At 36.9% G+C, this 23,426-nt stretch overlaps 5 protein-coding genes across 5 annotated transcripts; 1 reads left to right on the forward strand and 4 right to left on the reverse strand.

The window, feature by feature from the left end:
* The first annotated feature begins 1,899 nt into the window (after positions 1-1,899).
* On the forward strand, positions 1,900-3,942 carry LOC141841610 (uncharacterized). Its single transcript, XM_074729791.1, has 6 exons — positions 1,900-1,981; positions 2,053-2,161; positions 2,580-2,719; positions 2,887-3,249; positions 3,329-3,391; positions 3,602-3,942. Exons 1-6 carry the CDS (start codon positions 1,913-1,915, stop codon positions 3,836-3,838), a joined length of 981 nt encoding a protein of 326 aa, XP_074585892.1. The 5' UTR covers positions 1,900-1,912; the 3' UTR covers positions 3,839-3,942.
* Positions 3,943-4,375: 433 nt separating this feature from the next.
* LOC141840500 (small ribosomal subunit protein uS4y-like) lies at positions 4,376-6,285 on the reverse strand. The gene is made up of 3 exons (XM_074728500.1): positions 6,203-6,285; positions 5,609-5,990; positions 4,376-4,703 (listed from the first exon to the last, which is right to left on the reverse strand). The coding sequence occupies exons 1-3, from the start codon at positions 6,228-6,230 to the stop codon at positions 4,526-4,528; spliced, it is 588 nt and encodes a 195-aa protein (XP_074584601.1). The 5' UTR covers positions 6,231-6,285; the 3' UTR covers positions 4,376-4,525.
* Positions 6,286-7,562: 1,277 nt separating this feature from the next.
* On the reverse strand, positions 7,563-12,071 carry LOC141839105 (uncharacterized protein OsI_027940-like). The gene is made up of 6 exons (XM_074726769.1): positions 11,994-12,071; positions 10,699-10,885; positions 10,468-10,618; positions 9,521-9,558; positions 9,382-9,442; positions 7,563-7,884 (listed from the first exon to the last, which is right to left on the reverse strand). The coding sequence occupies exons 1-6, from the start codon at positions 11,996-11,998 to the stop codon at positions 7,802-7,804; spliced, it is 525 nt and encodes a 174-aa protein (XP_074582870.1). The 5' UTR covers positions 11,999-12,071; the 3' UTR covers positions 7,563-7,801.
* A 372-nt stretch (positions 12,072-12,443) lies between these two features.
* On the reverse strand, positions 12,444-17,493 carry LOC141839104 (uncharacterized). Its single transcript, XM_074726768.1, has 7 exons — positions 17,189-17,493; positions 15,912-16,040; positions 15,196-15,393; positions 14,550-14,646; positions 13,614-13,717; positions 13,080-13,131; positions 12,444-12,934 (listed from the first exon to the last, which is right to left on the reverse strand). The coding sequence occupies exons 1-7, from the start codon at positions 17,422-17,424 to the stop codon at positions 12,710-12,712; spliced, it is 1,041 nt and encodes a 346-aa protein (XP_074582869.1). The 5' UTR covers positions 17,425-17,493; the 3' UTR covers positions 12,444-12,709.
* Positions 17,494-17,948: 455 nt separating this feature from the next.
* On the reverse strand, positions 17,949-21,732 carry LOC141838750 (putative RNA polymerase II subunit B1 CTD phosphatase RPAP2 homolog). The gene is made up of 6 exons (XM_074726315.1): positions 21,150-21,732; positions 20,255-20,983; positions 19,928-20,118; positions 19,571-19,834; positions 18,390-18,548; positions 17,949-18,241 (listed from the first exon to the last, which is right to left on the reverse strand). The coding sequence occupies exons 1-6, from the start codon at positions 21,694-21,696 to the stop codon at positions 18,149-18,151; spliced, it is 1,983 nt and encodes a 660-aa protein (XP_074582416.1). The 5' UTR covers positions 21,697-21,732; the 3' UTR covers positions 17,949-18,148.
* Between the last annotated feature and the right edge of the window lie 1,694 nt (positions 21,733-23,426).

A 23,426-nucleotide genomic window follows, 5' to 3' on the forward strand; every position in this document is an offset into this window, starting at 1 on the left:
TACCTGCACAATAACTCCAAAGATGGTTGCTTCACTTGTATATCTGCAAATTCTAGAATCGCTTTAGAAATATAAGCTCACATAATTTAGCTTAAATCAGATTAAAAATAAAAAGTAACAGCCTGATGTAAATCCGTGTTACATAGGAAGCAACATCACATGTGGATGGGGTACAACATTAAGTTCACAACAAAATAATACATATTTATAGATTCATTAACTGCTTTAAACAAGAAAAAAATAGCAACAGTAGATTCTTGTGCCACATAGTGACCCATTTCAAGCTGGAGCACAAGGAGAGGAAAAACATCTTAAGACTCTTTAGTTTACAACTGTCATGGAAGAACAAAAAGGAATCATTGACAAACCAACATAATAATTTGACAATGTTGGATGAAGGATCAGTGTTGGTCTAAATGTTGGAGACACTGAGCTACTCAAAAGCATTAGCAAATAAAACAATAAAGCTAAATATGCCATCAATTTTCCTCCATTATGTCTATTCCCTCAGGCACAACCAAAAATTAATGTCTTAAATCCTTCATATCTAGGCTAAATATGAAAAATCAAAACTTTAGAAAAGTAATTTAAAGTGATTGATCATGCTGAAGAAAATATGTTATTCTACGATTTGAACTGTAGAGCAAGGCCTCTCATAGTATTTATTTTCAACAGGGATGCTTACATTAGTTTGGTTCTGGTTTAGGCCAGGTCACATGATGTATAGCAGTTATGAATCAATTATGCAAATTTACCAAGCCATTGAATTTTATTCTCTATACTCTGTTGATTTTTCTCCCTTCCCTCTACACAAGATAACCTAGTTGTTATCAATACAACCGGTATGAACAACTAAGCTTCTTTAAGTGTGCGATTTAAGATTTATTCAATTATCTATAGCTCTCAGAGCTTCACATACAAAGAATCTATTTACTTAAGAGCATAAAGAAATTGACCGAACAAGCTGAGAGAATGAAAGCCAAGTTGTCAGCTTCTTTGGATCTATGGATAGAAACTATCAGGTCTCCATGTATCAGTAAAGAAAGGTATTGACACTGTCTCACCATAGCGGTGAAGTTGCAAACCACAAACTCCAATGGCATTCATAACTGAAGCATTGTGTATCACTTTGACTTCCAGCTCCATTTTTTTTTTTTTTTTTTGCTAATTTTCGAACATCCCTAACCATAAGAAAGTTAAGACAAATAACACCTTCCTAACGATTTTTTGTTTAGAAAGGAATCGACTATGAAGAAACTTACCTCACGCCGATAATCCATCCTTAAATGAATTACCACGAGTAGGTCGGGCATCCACTATGAAGAGAAGCTTCTGGACTCTCCGACAATCGCTGCCCAAGCAATGAGGCTGGCAGACCGATGGTGAGAAGTAATCTAGAAAGGAAACCTTGACAGATTACCTAAAAAGGAAAGACTTCTCGTCAAGGGGAGCTCTTCTACAGAGGAAATAAGGAGGGAGTAGCTTCCTCTGCTCACCCGCAACACCCACCCGAGCGGAGGAGAAAACAATCCAAAACCCTCCGGACAAATGCTGGTCGCACGGACAGGAGAAGATAAGAAGAAGATCGAGAATAAGGGAAAGTGGTCGCGAATATCGCTGGAGGAGTTGAAGCCGGAGATCGCCGGAGCTCGGGAACGGGATTTCGCTTTGCAGAGAAGGGAGGAAGAGGCCGGCCGAAATCATAAATTAAACCCATCGAAATCAGGTTTTCTCGATTGAACCGGACCAAACCAATTTGGTCCAGTCCTGACTCAGCCGAGTTACTCCTTAATTTGAGTCCGGTTGGATTTCTTAAACCGGACCAAACTTGATTCTTTGGGTCAAATATCACTCCCCGTCTTTTGGGCCTTCAAAATTTTAGTCACCGGCGAAACGGAAGATCGGGCGGCGGATGGTCATCGCGGCCGTGGCCTCGGCGGCCGCCTCTCCTCTTCCGGCGTTCTCTCGGCAGAAAATCCCGGTACACTCTGCTCATCCTCCTCGTCACCGTCTCATCTATTATCTTGATCTCAGTGATCTCCTCCATGGCAGTGCATGAGCGATGGCTTGGCGAAGGAACACACGCAGTCGGCAATGGTGTCGCTTCCTTCCTCTCACAAGTGGCGCATGGTCATCGCCTATGACGGCACCAAGTTCTCTGGTTCAACTCATCCTTCTTGCTATTGATCTGATTGATGTTCTTAGCTGCTTTATCCTTGATCCTGCGTTTTCAAAACTCGTTCACAGATTTGCCTTCTACATCGACAAAGGAGTAATTTCGAACACAGCCTTATTCATTTTGTCTGATCTTAGTGAACCATTGTTCGACGCATAATTGCACGAGAGTTCTATGTCTGTACACTTGAACGCGGTGCCTTTAATCTGTTTGCGGAAATGCTTGTTCGAGGGACAAGCATCCCATCCCATGTCTATTTAGTGTCATTATAACTTTGTGACACAAATTCTTCCATTTTTTCGATATATGAATCTCGATCTTCATCTTTCAGCAGTTTGATAAGTATTCATTCCTCACTTTTAGTTTTCAAGTATGATTTATTATTTTCTTGAATGCATCTTAGGCTGGCAATATCAGCAGTCACCACCAACAATACAATGTCTCATTGAAGATGCCTTGACACGCGTTACCAAGCTCAGTCGAAAAGAACTCTGCTTGGTTGGTGCAAGCAGGACTGATGCTGGTGTCCATGCTTGGGGCCAGGTTTGGTTATCCTTTAATACTCGTCAAGTAAACAATTCTAGTGATGGAAATTGAAGGTTAAGCTCACAATTCTAGTTAATATTGCCTATGCTTTTCAAAGCAAATCAGTTGCTTCATCTTTGATGTTCTGAAGAAGTATACATTTAAGTTGCTTCCTCCTTCCTCAGGTTGCTCACTTCATCACACCTTTCATGTTTGATAGCTTGGATACTCTTCACTCTGCTTTGAATGGCCTTCTGCCTCGAGAAATCAGAGTGAGAGAAATTAGTCCAGTCCAACCCCAATTTCATGCTCGTTTCTCCACAAAAAGCAAGACATATCACTACAAGATATACAATTATGCGATAATGGATCCTTTTCAGTGTCTTTTTGCCTACCACAGTGCTTATAAGCTCAATCCAGTTGTCATGAGGGAAGCTGCAGCATATTTTGTTGGAAAGCATGACTTTTCCTCTTTTGCTAATACAACACACAATGATCGGATGGGAAATCCGGTGAAAGAAATTTTGCATTTCAATATCGTTGAAACGGTGATCAATTATGCCCAGTGCAAACAATCAACTAGTTTGACGAAATGACTCATTATATATGAGCAAATTGCATTTGCAGGGTGCTGTTTTGCAGCTTGAGGTTGAGGGTTCTGGATTCTTATTCAGACAAGTGCGCAACATGGTAACACTCGATTGTTTTTACATCTCGATTCTCATAGTTTTAAAGTGACTAAGGCAGACAAAATTGCAGATTTCCTAGAACTCGTATTGCATTGAATTAAATGCTTTTGTTTTTCCAGTTGAGGTGAATTTAGAAACATTCTCCTGTCAAATGGATGTTATATCTTGCACTCTTCTAGGGACTTTTGAATGCATTGTGAATTCGCTGCAGGTAGCTTTGCTGCTTCAAGTTGGAAGAGAAGCACTTCCTGCAGACGTCGTTCCACAGATCATCTCAGCTCGAGACCGCAAAGAACTTGCGAAAGTTGCTTTATCAGCTCCACCACATGGTCTATGTCTCATGTCTGTGAACTATAACAGTGACAGCTTAGAACCTCCTCAAGGTTGCCCACCAACTAGCTTCGGCAGAACTCATTCAGTGAGCAAATGTAAGCTTCCATTTTATTGATTTATTTTCCCTACAGGAAACCTTCAGGTTTTTTGTTAAAGACCATAAGGCCTTGTTCAATGATTTGAATACTCTGCTCTGCTCTTTCAACCAATTATAGTCATTAATGCATTTCTCGCTTTCTCTGAGTTTATACTTACAACTAAAGGAGGATAATTTCAAAAAAGGCATCTTTATTCTAGTGTTGTTATAGCAACTTTAGCTAAAGCTATTTTAACATGTTCAAAATTATTAGTTAAAACTTCTTTAATTCAGTCAAAAGTGGTTCATTGTGATCAAATATTCATATAATAGTTTTGATTAATCTCCCCTTTAATTTTGACTCAGACTGTTGTAATAAAAAAGTAGCTTTAATCAAAATTGTTGCTATATAGAGTTGTTGGTAAAAATTTTTTTGACTAGCATTGTTAAATTAATCAGGATTAACTCTAAGTTTTTATCATTTTACATTAATTATTGATGAATTCATTAAATCATTGATGAATTCATTAATACATTCAAGATAGAGTATCACAGTACATGTAGATGATATTATGCAAAACGTTCAACCTTCAGAACTTGGATTATGCAAAAAGATGATAAGGTGCTAACACAAAACGTTCAACCTTCAGAATTTAACAAGAAAATCAGAATAAACGGGTTAAACAAGCTACTAGCAAAAATCAAACATAAGGAAATCCATATCGCTCATTCCTCATCCTCCTCGTCGCCGCCAGCAGCCTTCTTTGCTGCTGCCTTTTGGTTCCTTCTCTTCACCCTTCCCGGACGGCCACCGCCAAATGGACTCGTCAAGGAGAAGTCGATGTGCTTCGCTGAATCAACCCTCACCATGAATGATGGGATATTGACCACCTGCCTACCAACTCTGCAAAGATAGTTTGTACAAGAGACCAAGAAAAGTTTGAGGAGTCGATGAGTTTCCAACATCAAAGAAACTATGTGAAGCATTGAACCTTATTACTTATCATCATTCCATAACATGTTATGGCAATAGGAATAACAAGCAAATGAAGATTTGCTATGTTTTCAAAAGATCAAATATTAAAACTGTATGCTTATACTTTAGGTCCTAATTAGGCATTTAGAGATTCATTAATATGCTAAATTCTTAATGTCCCAGAGATTTATCTCATGTGCTATGCAATGGCTTTGTTGCATACTGCTTGCACATGTGTTTCAAAACCTTGTAAAGGAATAGGTAGCATGAATTTAACTCATTGATGATCAAAGATTAAAAAAATATTAATCTTTTGCAAGAATTTAGCCAACCAAACAGTAGCAAGATAGATAAATCATCAAACATGCAATTAACGCATGATGTGAATCTTCTGCAAAAGGTAGAATCCGTCACTCTAGCGGCCCTGTATACGATCGGGTCCTATCACGATCGGAGGTAAACCGAAAAGCTACAGTTGACCACAACAGAGTACTTAGTTATGCACTTCGTCGTAACCAGCAGCATGATGTGAATCAATTGTATAAAGGAGAGAGATGTGTGGCACATTGATGATCAAGAGAACTATAAGTAGAGATAAGTATGCTGCTCATGGTCAAAAGAATGGCAACTACAGTTTAATGAGGAAATCTATGTTGACTACCATATCCATAAAGTAAACGTTTATGAAATTTTCTAGAATGTATACAGAATTAAAAATCAAAGAAAGTGAATAAGAAAGAAAAAAAAAGAATCAGGTTGTGAGAAATTGTAAATTAGGGTATTGAAAATTTCAGGCGATTCTATCGATCGATTGAAGAAAACAAGAGGTGTACCTTATGTGGCGCTGTCTGATGAGGACCCTCGCATGGTGGATGGACTTTGCCATCCCCGACTTGAAGACGAGAGTCTGCAGACGGCGCTCCAAGAAGTTCTCCACGGTGAGAGCGAGGACGTAATCAAGCTTGTTCTGTCCTTCCTCGAGGAGGCCATAGCGGTTCATCCGGCGAAGCAGGGCCTCTCCTTCGAAAATCCGGCGAGGGTTCTTTTCGTCCAGCGTGAGAAGTTCCCTTGCAGCATTGCGAATCCGGCTCAGCGCGTATTGCACCCTCCACAGCTCCCGCTTGCAGCGAAGCCCATACTCGCCGACCAGCTTCAGTTCGGCATCAAGCCGCTCCTTCTCGTAGGGACGGCGGGGCTTCTTGAATGTCTTCCCGTCTGCAAGGATTCAAGAGCGGCTAGGTTTAGCGGTTGCAAACCGGAGATTAAGGACCGAATCCAGCACCGGCATTCATCAAAAAAATTGGATCTTTACAACCAGAAGTTGCAGATCCAGGACAACAAACCCTAAAATCGAAAGGAAAAGCAGATTTCGAGAGAGAAGGAACTTCGTGTATATACTAAATTCGCATAGGAGATGGAAGACTTACAGTTTCGGTAGAAACTGACATGAACCATGGCTGGTTCTAGAGCTCTACCTCCGACGGCAGCCGAGATCAGAGGATTGCGCGAAAACAGGTCGCACAGGCATTTATAGGTGAGCTCCAAAACCCTAATCCGGGTCTTGTTCTTGTGGGTCGAATCCAGACCGAGTCAGACTTATGAACCGGATCGAGCCGGCTTTAGGATTTGGACTGTGGGTTTGTTGCTGAACCAATCACAAGAAATATCGGGTTAATTTGACTTTTACACATTTTCAAAAATATAATTTAATCGCTACATTTTTTTATAAAACCCTGACTTTGTATTCCATAGAGAAATAAAAAAAAATAGCAATTTATTGAACCGACGGTGTAATCAGGTTTTTGTAAATACCCAACTTTTATATTTATCAAAATATACGTTATATTTATCATTACGTGACAAAATTATTATACAACTCTCAAAATATTTTAAAATTATATCAATTTTAAACAAATTATAGCTCTCTAAATTATGAAATTGATATCTGAGGATATAATTATACTCCAAAAAAATAAAGAATGTAATGAATTTTATTTGAAGCATTTATGAAATATTTAAGGTCATCAATAAATTTTAAATTATTTTAAATCAGTATCATTATATTTTTGAGAGCCTTTGAATGTAATCATCCTCTCAAATTTAGACTCTATGATCTCCATTGAGAGATATCAAATTTTTTAAAATTTTCAAACTTTGAGATAATTTAATACAAATTTATTAAAACGTTTAAGTCTATTATACTTACTCATAAACATCACCAAAAGTGAAGATAATTGTCTAGTCAAGAAGATTTAAAAAATTTTAAAATAATAAATTTTAATCAAAATTCATTAATAATTTTAAACATCTCAAAAAACACTTTAAATAAGTTCATTAATTCATTACATTCTAAACTAACAAGTCCTCAACATGAACTTCATAACCTAACAAGTCCTCGAACATGAATTTCATAACCTAGTCGAAGTTACAAATTTTTAAAATTGACATAATTTTAAAATATTTTAAAAACTGTGTAGTATTCCTACCACATAATGGGAGGACACAATTTAATCACCTGCTGATTTGTTTAGCATAAGATAAAATATTTATATGAGCTACTTCAACAAGAAAATTTATTAAAAACTATAGTAAAAGTAAATTTCTTCTCTTGAAAGGAGAAATTTTCTTCATTTTGGGTGGAAAACAACTTTCCCAAAGGAAACCCTTGTTTTCTATTGACTAACAATGATGAAACTTTCTATCGAACTTAATTTTAAATCACACCAAATAGTAAAATTATTTACTTTTTTTTTAAAAAAAAAAAGAACACTGAATGAAACAAACAGATCTTAATAAACTTTATAAAATTAAATAGTTAAACTTCAATGACATGATTAGCAAAGGAACCACAATTTTCAACCATAGAAGCTCATCTCATAGTCTCAACACCACACGATAACCAATAGTAAAATATGTCTTCTCTAAGATGATTTAAAACACTAGATACCAATTTAACATGTTTCCTCGATCCAGATGGTAAACCACAACAATGGTGGCAAAAACATATGGAAGGACTTTCACATGCTTCAATCTGTTTCTTTTTTGTCATCCGACAAGCTTTCTTGGGTCTTCGCATCTCCAGGTGCATGTTCAGTTTTTTCTGCTGGCTCTGTTAAGAGTAGAAGACATTCAGTGCATACATCGAGCAAAAGGCAAAGCTTGATTGAATATCTACTACTATGAGTATTCTAGGACTCACTTCAGATTTGTTGAACCGAAAACTAAAGAGAACTAGATGAATACTAACATTGACATAGAAGGATAGAGTTTGCAAAAATCCCAGCCTTGTGAATCATGATATAAAAATATGCAACACTAAAGATATTGCTCACAGTGGCTTATTCCCTCACCATGGACCTCAAAAGGAGGGAGACAAGACAAACCGTGGGAAAATGATTTCCCTAGTTTCCCCATAAATCACTCCATCCGAAAGAGAAACCAAATACCTCTCCTCCGTTAAGATTAATCTCAATTGGAGACGATACTGTTCTTCCACGCGCAACACATAACAAGAGAAGATAGGAATTATGAAATTTTAGAATGGAAAAATAGTGATTGTTTAGTGTGCTTCCTAATCCTTTCTACACTTTACCCTTCATGTTAACTTGTTGTAGAGCTCACCATAATCTCTTCTTAAACAAGCTTGTGAATCTCATCTTCCCAAAGCTTGACATGCCTAATTTCATTCTACCCAATTCATTTGATTATTTGAACTTGATTGTCAAATATACCTTCATCTTATTAACTTGTACGTAGCGCATACAATGGAGAAATCATTGTTTGCATGAGAGAAAAAGCAACATTAAGGTCAAGGGGTATTTTGTTTCTACTTTACAATATATGGAGGTAAAATGTAATATTCTAAACTGAGGGATAAAATGAAAAAGTAAATTATGAGGGTCAAAATGAAATTTTATCAACATAATAACATAGAAGGTTGTGAAGATAATCTATTCTTTGCCTTCTACCCTTACTTTGTTATTTCACTATTTGTTTTATTGTAACATTTCTGCATTATACAATCCATCATTTTTCCCCTTCTATTTTTCTTATATCCACTTTTTTTTTTTTTGTGTGTGTGGCCGCCAACAAGTCCTATAGACTTTTGGCAACGATACACCAAGCAAAGTAAAATTGTTTCCTTATTATCTTACTTTTAATATTTTATAAAATATTTCAAATCAACCAACACACTCCTACAGAATTCAATCGAGCAATAAGGTCCACATAGCCAACTTCAAATAGTTGAGACTCATGGCTTGTTCTATATCCTAATTCAGGCCATAGTAATTTAACATGGCTAAAATCAAAGTTCAGCAAATATTTCAAATGGTTGGAACATTGTAAGCTATATAGTGATCTCCTTGAGGATAAATATGAGTTATTCAGCTCAAAGACATGAACGGGTGTGGACTATAGGAGGCGATCTATTATAAGGTCATTAGAGTCCATCGGCATGGTCTGACACAAAGTTCTTAACATTAAACTTTAATGCAGCAAAATGGATCACTGATATTTGGATATCAGAGCATAGGAACAAATAAAGCAATGAAATCAAATTAATATAAGAAATTGGTTAACTAAATGGCAGATTCTACAACTTTACCTTCATCATCACTATCTTCAAAATCATCATCCATAGCATTACCCCCCATATCACCAAATTTCTGTAAATGAATATACATATCAATCCATGATCAACTGAATTAAAGTTTGCAGGAAGAAATATGTGAGGTGGCCATTACCGAAAAATCCATGCCTCCCAAATCCAAATCAGGTCGACCTAATGTAGTCAAATCAGGGGAGCCAATTATTTGTCAAAAATATGTATGGAAGAACACAAAAAAATTGATTGAAAGCGTCAAGCTAATTCAATTATACATTAAATATATCCAGTGAGTGACACCAAATGTCTTAAGGTTTAGCAGACTAGTACTTTAGTAGTAGCATGAACAATACTTCCTATTTGGTAAACTGAAGACAGTTATGTAGGCTAAACATCACCAATAGAAGGTAATTAATTTCTTCAGACATTGTCTGGAAGAGGCAGGTTCAAGATCAATAAATGATATTGTGAAAACATCAACCTGAAATGTTCTGGTATTCATATACAGTAACAAGACAAAAGCATTTGCAAAGAAATTGATTGCATAAAAATTAAGGCAAAAAATCCTTAATAAGCCCTATATTTTAAGTAACATGCCCATAATATCACATGAATGACTAATTTGATGAGGAAATGAACAACATCATTGCATACCCAAAATGTTTTAGTGTCATCGATCTGTTTGTGGAGACATTTTCAGAATTCACAATTTTACTGGTTTTTGACAAGCATTAACTGACAAGATAATAGGAAAAAAAGATCTGGACAGAAAAAGCAAATTTGTTCTGAGTGAATACGTACATACAGGTAATAAAAGCAAATCTAAAATCAAATGCTATGGCATTTGCTGACTGGACATTTATGCTTCCTTTGAAGGAAGTGGGTTGATAACATTGGTATCTGACTTCTAGCCAAACAAAAGGAACCTTAAAATTTGCATCATACATCTCCAAGATATGCATTATACAAGCATCCATGTATAGCAAGGAAAAGAAATGCAAGACTTGCATGCATATGATTGAAGTATGCATCATGATGGTACCATTTTGTTAAACCCAGCAAGCAAGAAAGTACTAGGGAATATACCATCATCATCTTCATCTACCCACTTATCCCAATCAACTTTCACATAGTGAGGAGTCTTTCCCTCACCATGCAGTAGCTTCTTCCACCACTGCGGCTCTGCTTTTTCAATCACACAAAAGATAGACCTGACACCGATATTAATTTTGCTTTCCTGGTAGGTAATGCATTACAAGTTAGGTGATGGGAAACAAGAAAATATCAGTTGATTAAGAAGGAATTAGAAAACATTACCTCTTTATTTACTTTATCAAAAAGTTCTAATTTTAACTCATAAAAGTTATTTGAAACACCAGCTGTGGCAGAGAAAGTGAAAATGCCATCAGGTTCTAGATTAACCTTCACATCTCTTGCATCAGGCAATTGTACAGTGATGTAGACCTTGTCAATATGCTGTGCCCACTTGATTTCAGGGGAACGACTGATATGTAAAATAATTCATGAGAAAATCAATTTTTATTAACTATAGACAATCAAGCTGGTACAAAAGGCAATGTTTCCGTAATGGGTTTCTTATATTCCCCTTTCTACGTGTTAAATTAATAGACTAATACCACCATCATTGAGCTTAAGGAAAAGCTACTTAAAGGGATGAGAAAATCCTAAGTGACAATGTTCAAGCACCTTAAACTTTTCCACATGAAAATTTGGATCAGCCATTACCCAGCTAGCATCTCATCAAGATGTCAAGTGATATCTGATGAACTACATGCTCATCTATTGCACAAATTAAAACATGGACAAAATAATGAGTTGAGAAAAAACTTTCAGAAACAGAACAAAAAAAATGTGCTGTCTTTCAGATACTTTACAGGAACATGATAAGCCCTTCCTTATCTAGCTCACTTATTACTATTCACTCTTTCATCTTTGTTACCTTGACAAATTTTTGCCTTCCTCCTTTATTTTTTATTCTAGATAGAATCTCATGCAACATCCCTTCTGTTAATTCCACTTAATTAATCTTCATCCATGCTAGATGCATAAATACAGGATATCTAATAAACTCTAAAAGCTCAAGTTATCAATTTAGAGAAAGTATAATTTTATCTTCACTGTCTTTTTTTATCCTACAGTTGGCCAAACTCATTAAGCTTGAAAAATTAAAAGTCAAGGAAAAACAATTATGTTGAGACTACGAAAATAGGGCCTTCATATAATGTTCAATATTTTCCAAGTACGGGGATCAAAATTGTTTCCAGTATTCAAGTAATCTCCAATTTTATGTCTTTCATGTAGTTTAAAAGATGGAAATTTTTCCCTGAAAAATTACAAGTCCACTATACTCTTATAGCAAAATCAACTAGCTTAAATACTGCTACTAGATGTTGGTATGTGATGCTCCAAGAAAATTATGGACTATTTAAATGTACGAACAACAATAATTGAAGCTCTGGTGGTGGTAGGCGACGTTCCCGCCGGCATCATTCCGTGCTCTTCGTTTCCGCAGCATAAAACCAAGTAGAACAAATACGAGAAGCACAAGAGCAAAGAAAGATGTAGACTTGCAAGGTGGAAATTACACAGACCTCATTCTTTCTGGCGAGCTACAGCAGTCGCGGCCACAAAACGAGACGAGCGAGGCGGTGACCTAAACCCTTGTTCGAAGCAGTACGGCGGCCGTTTCGATGGCTTCTAATTTAAGGAGATGCTCGCACGTGTGATGCACGTGGGGGCCGAATCCTTAAATAAGTGCCACGCTGATTTTACTACTTTACAGCAAATCAATTTATAATGAACTTTTGCAATTTTTATATTAATTACTTTAGTTTAAATGCTGATGTAATGCTTCTTAAATGTAAATATTAATTCGAAAAGGAAAATATTAACAGTAAATATTTAAATATCTCGAACTACGTACAATGTTTTAGTGATTTACGGCAACTAATTTGATTTTTGTTACCATTCATTTCGTTCTTATAAACCATAAATAGTAGTCTTTTTTCAAAATTATCAATAAATTTACTTGAGAAACTATGTATTTTAGATAAAAAGATAATATTAAATTTAAAAATTTCCAAACATCTGAAATAGAAGTGACACTTTAAATCACCTGCACATAGTGCAGGCTAACAGACAGTATAATTAGAAGGTTCACCATATCAAATTATTATAAGAAAACTACAACAACAAAAAAAAAACAATAAGTTTACACGACCAATTACAAGGAAACCAGTTGCTCTAGTGCAATCAACATCACCCTTTCTTTAGAAGTAAGGGCTTAAGAAATCAAACACATGGAGATTCAGCGGTGCAGAAAAGCAACGGTGCAAACACGAGATCCTTCTATGCCGCCGAACAAGATAGTTGGATAGGTTCGAACATGATCAAGGTACTGGAAAACCACATTCTCATCACTTCCTTCTTGGTCCTGGTCCTGGTTCAGACCCTGGATATCAAGCATTTTGTGATTGAAGGTTTCCACTTCTTGCAACAGTTCGTCTTTTGTGCTATTACAAGAGGTAATCACCTGAATAAATCACTACATGTTCAGTAAATGGTGAAAGTGGTAAGAAAAGTTTAGTCACTAATATGAATATATCAGAACACTAGTTAGTTCCAAGGTGCATCAGAACAAGATAAAAGGTAAACAATTGAGAGAAGGTAGCAGTTACCAGTATCCCACCAGATGCAACCAAGTTCGATACTGATTCCCAATACATTAGCCTAACAATAAAAAGAAAAGGCATTAGCTTAACTGAATGTGCCAAATATTACTTTATTTAAATCCTTTTATATCTAAACAACAACTATTTATTCCGAATGAATCCAGATTAAGATTATTTATTCCTAAAAATAACATGAATGAATTTCTACCATGCTTTCCCTCCCAGTATTGGAAAAGAAATGTTAGGTACCACACTAACAAACACTTACCACGATCCTGATCATTCTGAACTTAATTGATGATGAAACAAAAAGATGTGTAGCCAAGTTGTTTATCAACGAGTACAAACCAATAAAACAAGATAAAAGAAAGGTTATAGGTCTAATTCTGACTTGGAATGTAAATTGGCTGTTGCAATAGTATTGAATGGAAAAAATTCAACCACCTACTCTTTCATGTATCGAGTGAAGCCGCACAAGTGATGGCAAGGTTTAAACTAAGATAAAATCAAAGTTTCCGAAGGTGGTAGAATTATAAATACCTTTTCATTGGGCCATCAGGGTGCAAGCCAATGGCATCCAATGTTCCTTTGTCCATTACAAGATGAAATTTTCTGTTCAGTTTTGTCTCCAAAACATCATCAACCTACAATCACCCTTCTTTGATCAATCAAAAAAGAACCACTGTCGGAACTCAAAATTCAAATAACATAACATGAACAAGCAGATCATGCTAGATATCTCAAGGATCAATAACCATATTATAGTTTCTAAAAGACCTACAAAGGGAGGGGCATAGTGTAAAGCAAGAACTTTGTTGCATAAGTAGTTATTATAGATAAATAGATAGTCATTTTGCACATAACTGTTCAGTTGCAATATAAGAAAGGTGAAAAATTAACTGGATAGACACAAAAAAAATCCATTTAATTTTGGATTGAGAAAAAGGGAGGGGGGAAGGGGTGGGGTGGGTCAGGACTTAAATATTCATAAATCACACATATGTTTAGAGAGAGATTATAAGGGGGGAAAAACAAAGAACCAGCCTTTAAAGGTAACTAGAAAATTTTTGGGCCAAGTCCTGTTTGTTGTTAAGGCCGACTGGAGAACTGACCTAGTTTCACCCTCGAGTATATCAAAAATGAAATTGGTCTTGAAGACAAACATTTCCCAAATCAAATGAAATTTGAACAGTTCACAAATTGAAAGTAAGTTCCATTTTATGATCATAGATTGAGTAAAAACTTATGGATAATGAGCTCCATTATATGATCCTTGATTAATCTATAGATTATAAACTATATAAGAAAACCCCACAAAAGAAACTCCAAGTTTAACTGAAAATTGCTGATCAAGGGAAAAAATGCAAAAAAAAATGTCTTCAACATAAACAAATCAAGTAAACTTAAAGAACAAAGTACCACAGTATCATGTTGACTAGCACATATCATACAGTAAAGGAATGTTCACATGCATACCATAAAATTTATATTAGGAAAACCATTTCGAGTGGCAATCTTTTGTGCAAGGACAATTGCTCCTTCGCTATAATCTGTTCCAGTTAAATCAGAGAACCTGAAATTGGGGTACACAAACTCACAGCAGATTGGCATAAGATACTACCCACAGTCTGCTCTAAATATCATTAACAATAATCACATAGATAGCACATATTACTAACTTCTATGAGAAAATATAGTGAAGAACACGTCATGGATGCAAAGAGCCAAAAAGAATTTCCAACAGAGACAACAACCAGATCTATATGTACATCATGTTTATTTATGAAATTGGTAGGGTTTTGCCTTAGGACAGATGCGGTATTTAAGTATAAAATATAATAAACTTCAGGCAAATGCTGGATGCATTGTGCCATCAAATTCCTTATGGCTAAAGACATTGATTTGCAATTTCCTTATTCCTTGTAGTAGCATTCCCTAGTGCCTTGTATGCATTAGTGTAGTTGCCAGCAATAACCACAATTTTTTGGTGATAGGATAAACAATAAGGTATGCTGCACAATTTATAAACCACCGAAGTGAAACATGCTGTTGAAATAACTTTCAAAAACACTTTACCAACATTTTGAAGTTATGCAAGGTGAACAAGTATCAAATATAGTACCCTTGTTTTGCTAACTCTTGCAGCAGCAAGCCATTCCCAGTTCCAATATCAAGTACACCCCAGCTAGACAGATCTTTAGAGATGCTATCCGGATCAGGTTCAGAGTTGTTACTGCCTTCTGATTTATGTGACTGAGAAATGTTTGCACATAAAGTTTTGGTCCAAGTTGCAACAGTATCCATCACTTCGATTCCAAACCTATCAGTTGAAGAAGTTGACTACATATGGTAAAACCACAAATAGCAACATTGAATGGACAACAACAAAGAAAAAGAAACATACAACAAAATTTTACCAGCAACATAATAAAGAAACAATTTGACACAAAGGGTTGGAGAAGAGATGTCGATCATGAAAATTTGCATGATCTATGAGTTTGAATGATTAAAACATTACACAATAGTCTATGCTACTTGTATTTGACATCTTTGGTGCATGTGATTTGCAAATGATATGTTTTAGTTGATGAGAAGGTGATTAGATTAAATTTGAATATGAAATTGTGGATAAAACATGACATTAATGCAAATGGTCAATCAATGGAATAATCATGGAAAATTTACAGCAATCGAGTAATGCCATATTTAGGTACGGCATGCTACATGTAAGAATAACTTAAAATGGAAAGAAAGAAGCATAAAATTGTGCTAGAGTGTGCTATGGTATCAACTTATCAAACTAGAAATATGACAAAGTTCCATATAAACTAGGCTCACCAAATTTCACCAGTGTGGCCATGTTCATGAAAATTTGCAAGATCCTCGGTGTAAGATGCATCCCAATAGCTTTGTAACCCCAGTAATGATGCTTCAACCTCATTTGAGTCTGGCCCCTCCTTATCAGAACTGTTACATCAGTCACAAACAACAAATGAACTGGAATTTCAGCAATAAACAGCATCAGTCAATCCAAAATGGCAGATACAACAAATTAAGCTCAACTTGTCGTAGACACTTTGTGACGGTTAATGCACTTTAGGCACTGGATCAATGCCAGAGAAAGTATCGAGGCACCAGATAGACAACCAACTACAGCCTTCATAAAATTAAAGATGTATCTACTTTGTTGCTTTTAAATATAATAGAAAAAAAACTATACATTGGCGTCATGAATGAAACACAACAAACAGCACGTGTGCACATCCATGTAGGAAGATTGCAACACATTGCATGCCCTGGAACACAACAAATGGATGAGGAAAGGTTTTTGTGTTTCATGTGATAGAACATGGTGAACTAAGTAGCTATTTATGAAAGAAACCTATTTTCAGATAGTAAAATAAATAAAAAAATGTATTTCCAAAATAAGATAATGCAATCAGTACATTATGTTTAATATGCATCCCAATAAGCAAGGTTTCAAAAAACATATGCTAGTGGTATATGGTCACACAGCACATATATATTCTTACGCGGGGGCATACTCAATTGATAATATTCTAAATTATTTTTATTAACATACAAGGTATTTATCACTTGCAAAATAATTGTTGAAGTTAACAATTGCAAGTTACAAGTTACTAAATAAAGTAACTTATGGTTTTACCCATCTGGTTTAGTTTAAATTAGTTTAGATGAAGCAAAATAAGATTTATTTATTTTTACTGCATATGTTGACTGCGTTTGCCATATGGAACCTTATGGGGGGTCGCTTTTCAGTCCCATTCCCAATCCACCTAGTGGTTACAGGATATACTTTCTTTCGTTTTTGTCTTTCACAGCACAATTCAAACAAGTCTCAAAGTGATAGGATTATTTAGCAGTACAAACAAGGCACTAGACTTAAAGAATGTTATAAGATCCGATCCAATAAGAAATAACTCGCAGGGTGGAAATCATTTAAACACAGGGCAACCGAACCGAAACGTCAACAGCACTCAATTACCCGCTGAAGAACCCAAGATCATTTTTTAATGTCGAACAATCAATTCAAAAAGCACGAAAGCAAACAATACAACGGCAAAAAAAAAACGAAGACAAAGGAAGATGGAAACCTGTAATCGGAGGCGGCGGGGAAATTGCAACCGGAGACCATGTCTAGGGCGTCAGCGTGGCGCTGTTCGTCATCCAGAGTGCTTCCGTACTCGCTCTTGATGGACCACGAGTCGGCCGCCACCGAGCGGTCATCGTCAGATATCATCTGCTCGGCTGCAGCAGCGGCGGCGGTCGAAGCCGCCGGCCGCGGCGGGTTCAGATCGGAGTCCTCTGGTGGCCACCGGACTCCCGCCATTCAAGGATCGTCGGAGACGAACAGGAGAAGTAAAAGAAAACCCTAGAAAGGAGTCGGGCGGACGCGACTGGTGAGGTGAGATGGTTATATAAAGGCTGGCAATCGAGGGGAAGCGTTGAAATGTAGAGAAGAAACACTTTATTAATTAATCCAATTTGTTGGAATATTATGAAAACAAAGTAGTGGATTTCAATTACTTAATCGCGATTATTTATTTATTTATTTATTGTTCTCTGTTAATTGAGGGAAAGACCTGCTTTGCAACTTCAGTCAAATAAATGATGAGGTTTACATTTGGTTCGTAGAATAGAATCGAAATAAATTTGATGAGGATCGAAAAAAGGTTTGTAGAAAGTAAATACTTTACTTAATTTTTTATATTTTAAAGTGAAATGCTTTACCTAAGGATTTAGGAATTTGTCTATATTAATAATTTTTATATTTTAAAATATTATATTCTATGTCTGAATCGAAGATTAATAGAAGAGAATAAAAATTAGCATGAGGCAACCAGAGCACTGACGTAGCAGTAAGGTCTTTAGCAAAGATGTATAGTGTTGCACATTCTTTTTCATCCGTATGTTAACATACAATTTTGAAGGGTGGGTTTAGAAGTTCACATCAGATTTTAATGAAAAAACAATTCTCTTCGTAAAACTCATGTGGAAGGAGAAAATGCTTATTTACAATCTGATACTTGAGTTCGTGCTTCCAATTTACCACCTTATTGTGATGCATTGTGAGACCGGCCTAATGGCATAATATGATCTGCCATGCACTGGTACTCCTCCAGACTAATCTGGGCAGCATTCAATACCTGTTTCATTCATAATACTCAGTTGCTCAACTAAAAATAACAGATAAGATGTCTCAAACTTAGGCTATAAATAAAGGGACTACTGCCAGTTTAAATGGATGGTAGCAACCAGAAGAACTGAAAAAGAAGAAGAATAATGGAATTTGACCTTGTGACGCGGCACATCTAAATTTGCCAGATGTTGGGTAAGAGATGGAAGTCTTTGCACGGAAAAGGCATCGAGGAACAAAAGCACAATTGCTTGCCATTGCCTAAGCTTGAAGGCAGGCAATGCTTCTACAAACGACATTGTATCAAGATATCGCCCCTGAAATAAAAAAAAAAAAGATTAGTAATATAATCTGAAATCTAGTTATATAAACTTAAGACTTTTTACAATCAAAATACTTGATTGTGTTGGTGATAAGAATGTCATTAACTGGACATGAGAAATTCAAGTTAGTTTCTAGGAATAGCTTTAATCTCATGCAGAAAAGAGAGACTCATCATTAGGTTCTTGGTATTAATGTTGTTCTCTACCAGATCATGTTCCCAGTGTTTGTGCTCCTCCTCAAACACATCATACTTTAAAAATAAATGGAAAGGGAGGATATTCCCAGATACAATGGAGATTCTTGTATCTAATAGATTAGTATTGAAATAACATACTAAGCTTATGTAATAAGTTTACTATAATTCAAGCACTCTACAGCTTCATGCTAGCTCTTCTGAAGGAGATCTCAAAAGAAATTATATAAAGCCTAACACTAATTGAAACTTGATCTGCAGCAGATTCTCCTAGCTTGGACTTGCTCTTCTGATTAAGATCTATGACATTTAATAATTCATCTACTTGAGTATCTTTATCATGCATAGCAAGTCATTGCCCTAAAGCCTTCATAACTAGCTACCATCATTTCTTTAAGTGATCCAACTCTTAAAAGATATAGAAACTCCAATATGCCATTTCATTCATGTATCCTTATGAAGGGTGAGAGATGACATTTTTATACTCTATTAGGTATTTATCTGTAATTAAAAGATAATGCAGTAACAAATGAAATATCTTGGAGAGCAACATCACATCACTTGTATAATGAAAACTAAAAGATTCAGGTTAAGGATACAAAGCAAAGCATTATCTTAAGACAGTTAATAACCTTACAGAAATATATCTATGACATCTCCACTTCCTAAGAGTATGTATATTGAGGATCAGTTTTTAGAAAAAGCAGGAAAATTAATTTATCATGTTAGATGTCAAGAACAAATAGTTAGAATAACTAAGTTAAATAAAATCTCAAAGTGAAAAAAAAATGAAAATAGAAAGCCCACAGTCATTGACCATACCAAAGTTTTCTCTAAAGTAGAAACTGGAATTCGGATCCCTAGTTCCCTTACAAGTGCAGGCAAGGCACGACAAACACAGCCATCAATAGTTCTTCTGATCTCAGCTGACAGACCATCTCTTAAGACTATCTTGTAAGGATATTCCCGCCCATTAACTTCTAAGAAATCCTCACGAGAACTTTCATCACATCCATATATATAAGCCAGGGAAGAACAAGTTATCCATCCAAAAAGTGCCATCCACATCGTAGCAAATGATGATAACTGAAGGAAAAGTTGTTTTTTCAAAATGCATTCCACAATTGCATTACTAGAAAAGGGAAGGATGCCAGAGTTTAGGACAAAACAAGGTCTTACTTTCAAACTGAAACCTTCTGGTGGGATATCATGCCAGGAATCTTCAACGTCCAACATGTCTGTTTCTAAGTGGGCAGTCTTCTTTGTCCACTTCACTTGTCCCCTATCAAAATTAAATGTATCTTCATCTTCTTCAACCTCCCCACTTGCAAACTGAGACTGACATAATATTACAATTCCAGCCTCCGAAGCTTTTGTAATAGATAGGATAAAAACAAAAAAAAAAAAGGATGTGACTGGTCAGTGTAATGTTCATCTTCAATATTCCAAAGATGATCAGATAACCCAAATAAATAGACAATTTAACTCGAGGAGTATAGATCAAACCTGCATCTCCAGCTTCTGATACGCCTGCAGCAACAGCCTCCGAAGCCTCAGTAAGAGCAGCTGCACAAGCCTCAGCTGACGTTAACCTTACGAAGCTATCATCTTCAACTTGTGGTTTTTGAGGTGCTTTGCTACTATGAAGACTAAGTCTTATTTCTTCCTGGGCTGAACTATTTATCTCATTAGCCCATTTGACAGATCGGGTAGTATTTTTGGGGCGTGAAGTCCTAAGGGAAGATTTCAGAGTAGAATCCTTCCCCATGGAAGCCTCCTTTCCTTGCTCATGCTCACTGCCATTTGATCCGGCTATTTTTTCCACATGAATTCCATTGTCCAATTCACGACAGAGAGGTCCCTTCACAGCAGATAATAGTATCTTCGAATCCTGATCTCCAAATAAAGTACTAGTCTCTGTGAAATTTTGAGCCACAGATGGTGGTTCACTAGCAATTGTATTGATCATTCTAGAATTCTTGTTTCCTGCTCTGTCTTTGTTCATCTTTTTTCCAGCAATGGATTTTGATGTGTTTTTTGACATCTTTGTCTTTCTTTCAACGAGAACCAGCTCTTCCAATTTCTTGGCTATTGCCTCTGAAGCATCTAGCGTCCCATGGGTTGAAAAAGCAAGTCTATCATCCTCATTTTTGAGAATTATATCACTTCTAAAATCTACTTCATGAGGAGGGTCAGGCGTTAGTTTACTTGGTTTCCGATCACTCTTAAGCCCACCTGGGTTTACAAATCAAAATTATCCTATTTTCAAGAACTAGCAAAAACAAAAGCTCACATGAAAACAAACAGTTTAAGAAATCATCGATGGGCTTTATTTTCCACAACAAAATACTATTGCCACCATGTATTTAAACACAAGTTTATTGCATGAATATAGTCTCACCATGATTCAGGTCGTAACGAGGAACAAAGCCCTCGATGGCATTTGAGGGACCCAACCACTCGTCCAAAGATACCTCTCCTTGAGCATCGCCCTTCTCCCAAATCGTCAAATTAGTCATTTCCAATTCTTTATCCTTTCCCAAATCCGCTTGCAGTAGGAACATGTTCAGGATCTGTTCGATCTTAGAAGACCTCACGTCAGAGCTTCTCTCTTTGCTGAGGGTGGAGGCGAAGGCCCGGCTTGAGACGACGCAGGCCTCGGAGCAGTATTTGTAGGTCTCCTCGAGGTCGAAGACCTTGTGCTCTCTCATGGAAATACGGTACCGGCCCTTCCTCTGTCGGTCGGAAGGGAGAGGCTTTCGGCAGAGAGGGTAGCCGCAAATCCCCTCGATGGACAGCTCAACAACTACATCCTCGTAGTCAGAACGGGAAATGAGATAGGCGGCCGCGAAGAGGTGATCTTCGGAGCAGGCGGCGCCGTCGAGTAAGGCTTGCTGGATCTGGTGTACGGCGGCGGAGACGGTGGCGGGCGTTGGCGGAGTTGCCATGGGAGCGCGCGAATTGGTAGGGTTTCAGAGCGGAGCGGAACGGGGACGATCGGCGACACCTCCGTCATTTACGGTGCTTAATATCGTCCGCGAGGCTTCTAGAAGTCTTCACTACTGCATCTTCTTTATGGGCCGGGCTTTTTCATATATTCATTTATTGGGCCGGACAAAGGTATCAATGGCCTCGGCCCTATTCCACCTATTCTGCCCATATGCTCTTGCCCATTTTCAGTCACGTGCGATGCATATGATCGGCTAAAATTGGGAATTTTTAGTCATGTGCTCTGCACATGATCTCCTGCTCGGTTTCCAAGCCCTTCTCTGTTTGCTTCGTCCCCATCGCGGTCCAGAGCAACTCCGCTCCCGTCGTCGTCGAATTGCCGCCCGGAATCGCCCCTCTGTGACCCTCCTCGACGGCGCCCCGAATGCAACCAGTGCAAATGAGGACTATTCGTTGGTTCTGCTGTAATGATCTCCTACCCTTTGACAGTAACCCCACATTTCTGTTTCTCAATTTATATCATTTTGTCAATTGTTAATCCCTTTGTTTAGGTTTTTGAATTTTACCACTTCAATTGGCCATTCTATATGATTTACCTGGCTCGCTGGGCTGATTATTTTCATGTTGCAGAGGGTTCCGGTAGTCACATTATGGGATATAGTAAGTTCTCTGTTTATCTTGATCCCCTTTGCTTTTATTTTGCGCAGCACCTGTTGACTGTATTGTAGGATGCGAGTCTTTGTTCATGTTGCATAAGTTAACTTAGAACTAGATATAAAGTGAGAGGAATGAGAAACCAGGTAGCGACTTGTTATTTTCTTGGAAATTTACTTTGGTTTGATTTGGGTGAAGATTACTGTCTTGGACTATGTATCGTTTATCTTGAGCCTGGATTGTAATAGAATGTGCTTGGACATTAAAAGCTTCTTGTAGACACCATATAATCATTGATGGAGTAAACTAATGTTCATGTATTTTTTTAATTCTCATTCAAGGTTTTTTTACTAAGAATTCACATTTGAGGTTGTAGAGATTTGTTATGATCCACCCAGATGAGAGAAGTACCTATTAACATTGTTAGAGCTAAGTATTAACCCAAAATGTTTAATCTTAAGTTGAAAATAGCTCATCCTTCTAAACCTGCAAACTCTTTATTGATCCTCAATGGATGGTACAATCTACCCTCGTTTGTGTGTTGACATCTCTGTCAAGACAGAAAGTCCATCTCATATTCCATAATTAGCACTAGTTGATGGAATGTGGGGTCTAATGGCGGCTTCGCTCTCTCATAGACAATCATTCCCAACACCTCACTGTGTCACGACCTAGTTAAATGGGAGAATGCCTATAAACTTTGTCGTTCTCAACTAGTAGAATGCTTAAGGTCAAGGGTAATATTAGCTCACATATCTAAGGTTAACATGAACTAAACTTGGGTATCACAACACCACCCCCTAAAATTTAGCACCCCGTCTAAGCCAAAAGTTTAACTCATAGTCCAAAGTCATTCCTAATTAGCTGCATGTGTACCCAATGGTGGCTCAATCACATAGGTAATCAATAACTAGGTCTATTTTGATACCCATTGTCACGACCTATTTAAATGAGAACTGATGCATAATTTTGTTAGGTCCATTCATTGGCCTAAAATGCTTGAGCTAAGGTTAATATTAGCTTACTCATCTAGGATTATAAAACTCCTTCATTATTAAATAATTCTCCACGGGGA

Source organism: Curcuma longa, chromosome 11 (genome assembly GCF_044706935.1).
Source record: "Curcuma longa cultivar G26 ecotype Majalengka, Jawa Barat chromosome 11, ITB_CL_G26_1.1, whole genome shotgun sequence".
Taxonomy (NCBI): Eukaryota; Viridiplantae; Streptophyta; class Magnoliopsida; order Zingiberales; family Zingiberaceae; genus Curcuma; species Curcuma longa.

Excerpts from the sequence above, each read along its gene's own strand:
- LOC141841610 (XM_074729791.1), top strand. The coding sequence starts at position 1,913 with ATGGTCATCGCGGCCGTGGCCTCGGCGGCCGCCTCTCCTCTTCCGGCG. Across the intron at positions 2,720-2,886 it reads GTGTCCATGCTTGGGGCCAG|GTTGCTCACTTCATCACACC; the intron begins GTTTGGTTATCC and ends CTCCTTCCTCAG. Across the intron at positions 3,250-3,328 it reads ATTTCAATATCGTTGAAACG|GGTGCTGTTTTGCAGCTTGA; the intron begins GTGATCAATTAT and ends TTGCATTTGCAG.
- LOC141840500 (XM_074728500.1), bottom strand. The coding sequence starts at position 6,230 with ATGGTTCATGTCAGTTTCTACCGAAACT. Across the intron at positions 5,991-6,202 it reads TGTCAGTTTCTACCGAAACT|ACGGGAAGACATTCAAGAAG; the intron begins GTAAGTCTTCCA and ends GAATCCTTGCAG. Across the intron at positions 4,704-5,608 it reads ATCAGACAGCGCCACATAAG|AGTTGGTAGGCAGGTGGTCA; the intron begins GTACACCTCTTG and ends CTATCTTTGCAG.
- LOC141839105 (XM_074726769.1), bottom strand. Across the intron at positions 9,559-10,467 it reads GGTAGATGAAGATGATGATG|GTCGACCTGATTTGGATTTG; the intron begins GTATATTCCCTA and ends TGACTACATTAG. Across the intron at positions 7,885-9,381 it reads TGAAGATAGTGATGATGAAG|AGCCAGCAGAAAAAACTGAA; the intron begins GTAAAGTTGTAG and ends TACTCTTAACAG.
- LOC141839104 (XM_074726768.1), bottom strand. The coding sequence starts at position 17,424 with ATGGCGGGAGTCCGGTGGCCACCAGAGGACTCCGATCTGAACCCGCCG. Across the intron at positions 14,647-15,195 it reads CAAGAGTTAGCAAAACAAGG|GTTCTCTGATTTAACTGGAA; the intron begins GTACTATATTTG and ends CCCCAATTTCAG. Across the intron at positions 13,132-13,613 it reads CCTGATGGCCCAATGAAAAG|GCTAATGTATTGGGAATCAG; the intron begins GTATTTATAATT and ends TTTTATTGTTAG.
- LOC141838750 (XM_074726315.1), bottom strand. The coding sequence starts at position 21,696 with ATGGCAACTCCGCCAACGCCCGCCACCGTCTCCGCCGCCGTACACCAG. Across the intron at positions 20,119-20,254 it reads ATCAGAAGCTGGAGATGCAG|CTTCGGAGGCTGGAATTGTA; the intron begins GTTTGATCTATA and ends CTATTACAAAAG. Across the intron at positions 19,835-19,927 it reads CAGAAGGTTTCAGTTTGAAA|TTATCATCATTTGCTACGAT; the intron begins GTAAGACCTTGT and ends CTTTTCCTTCAG.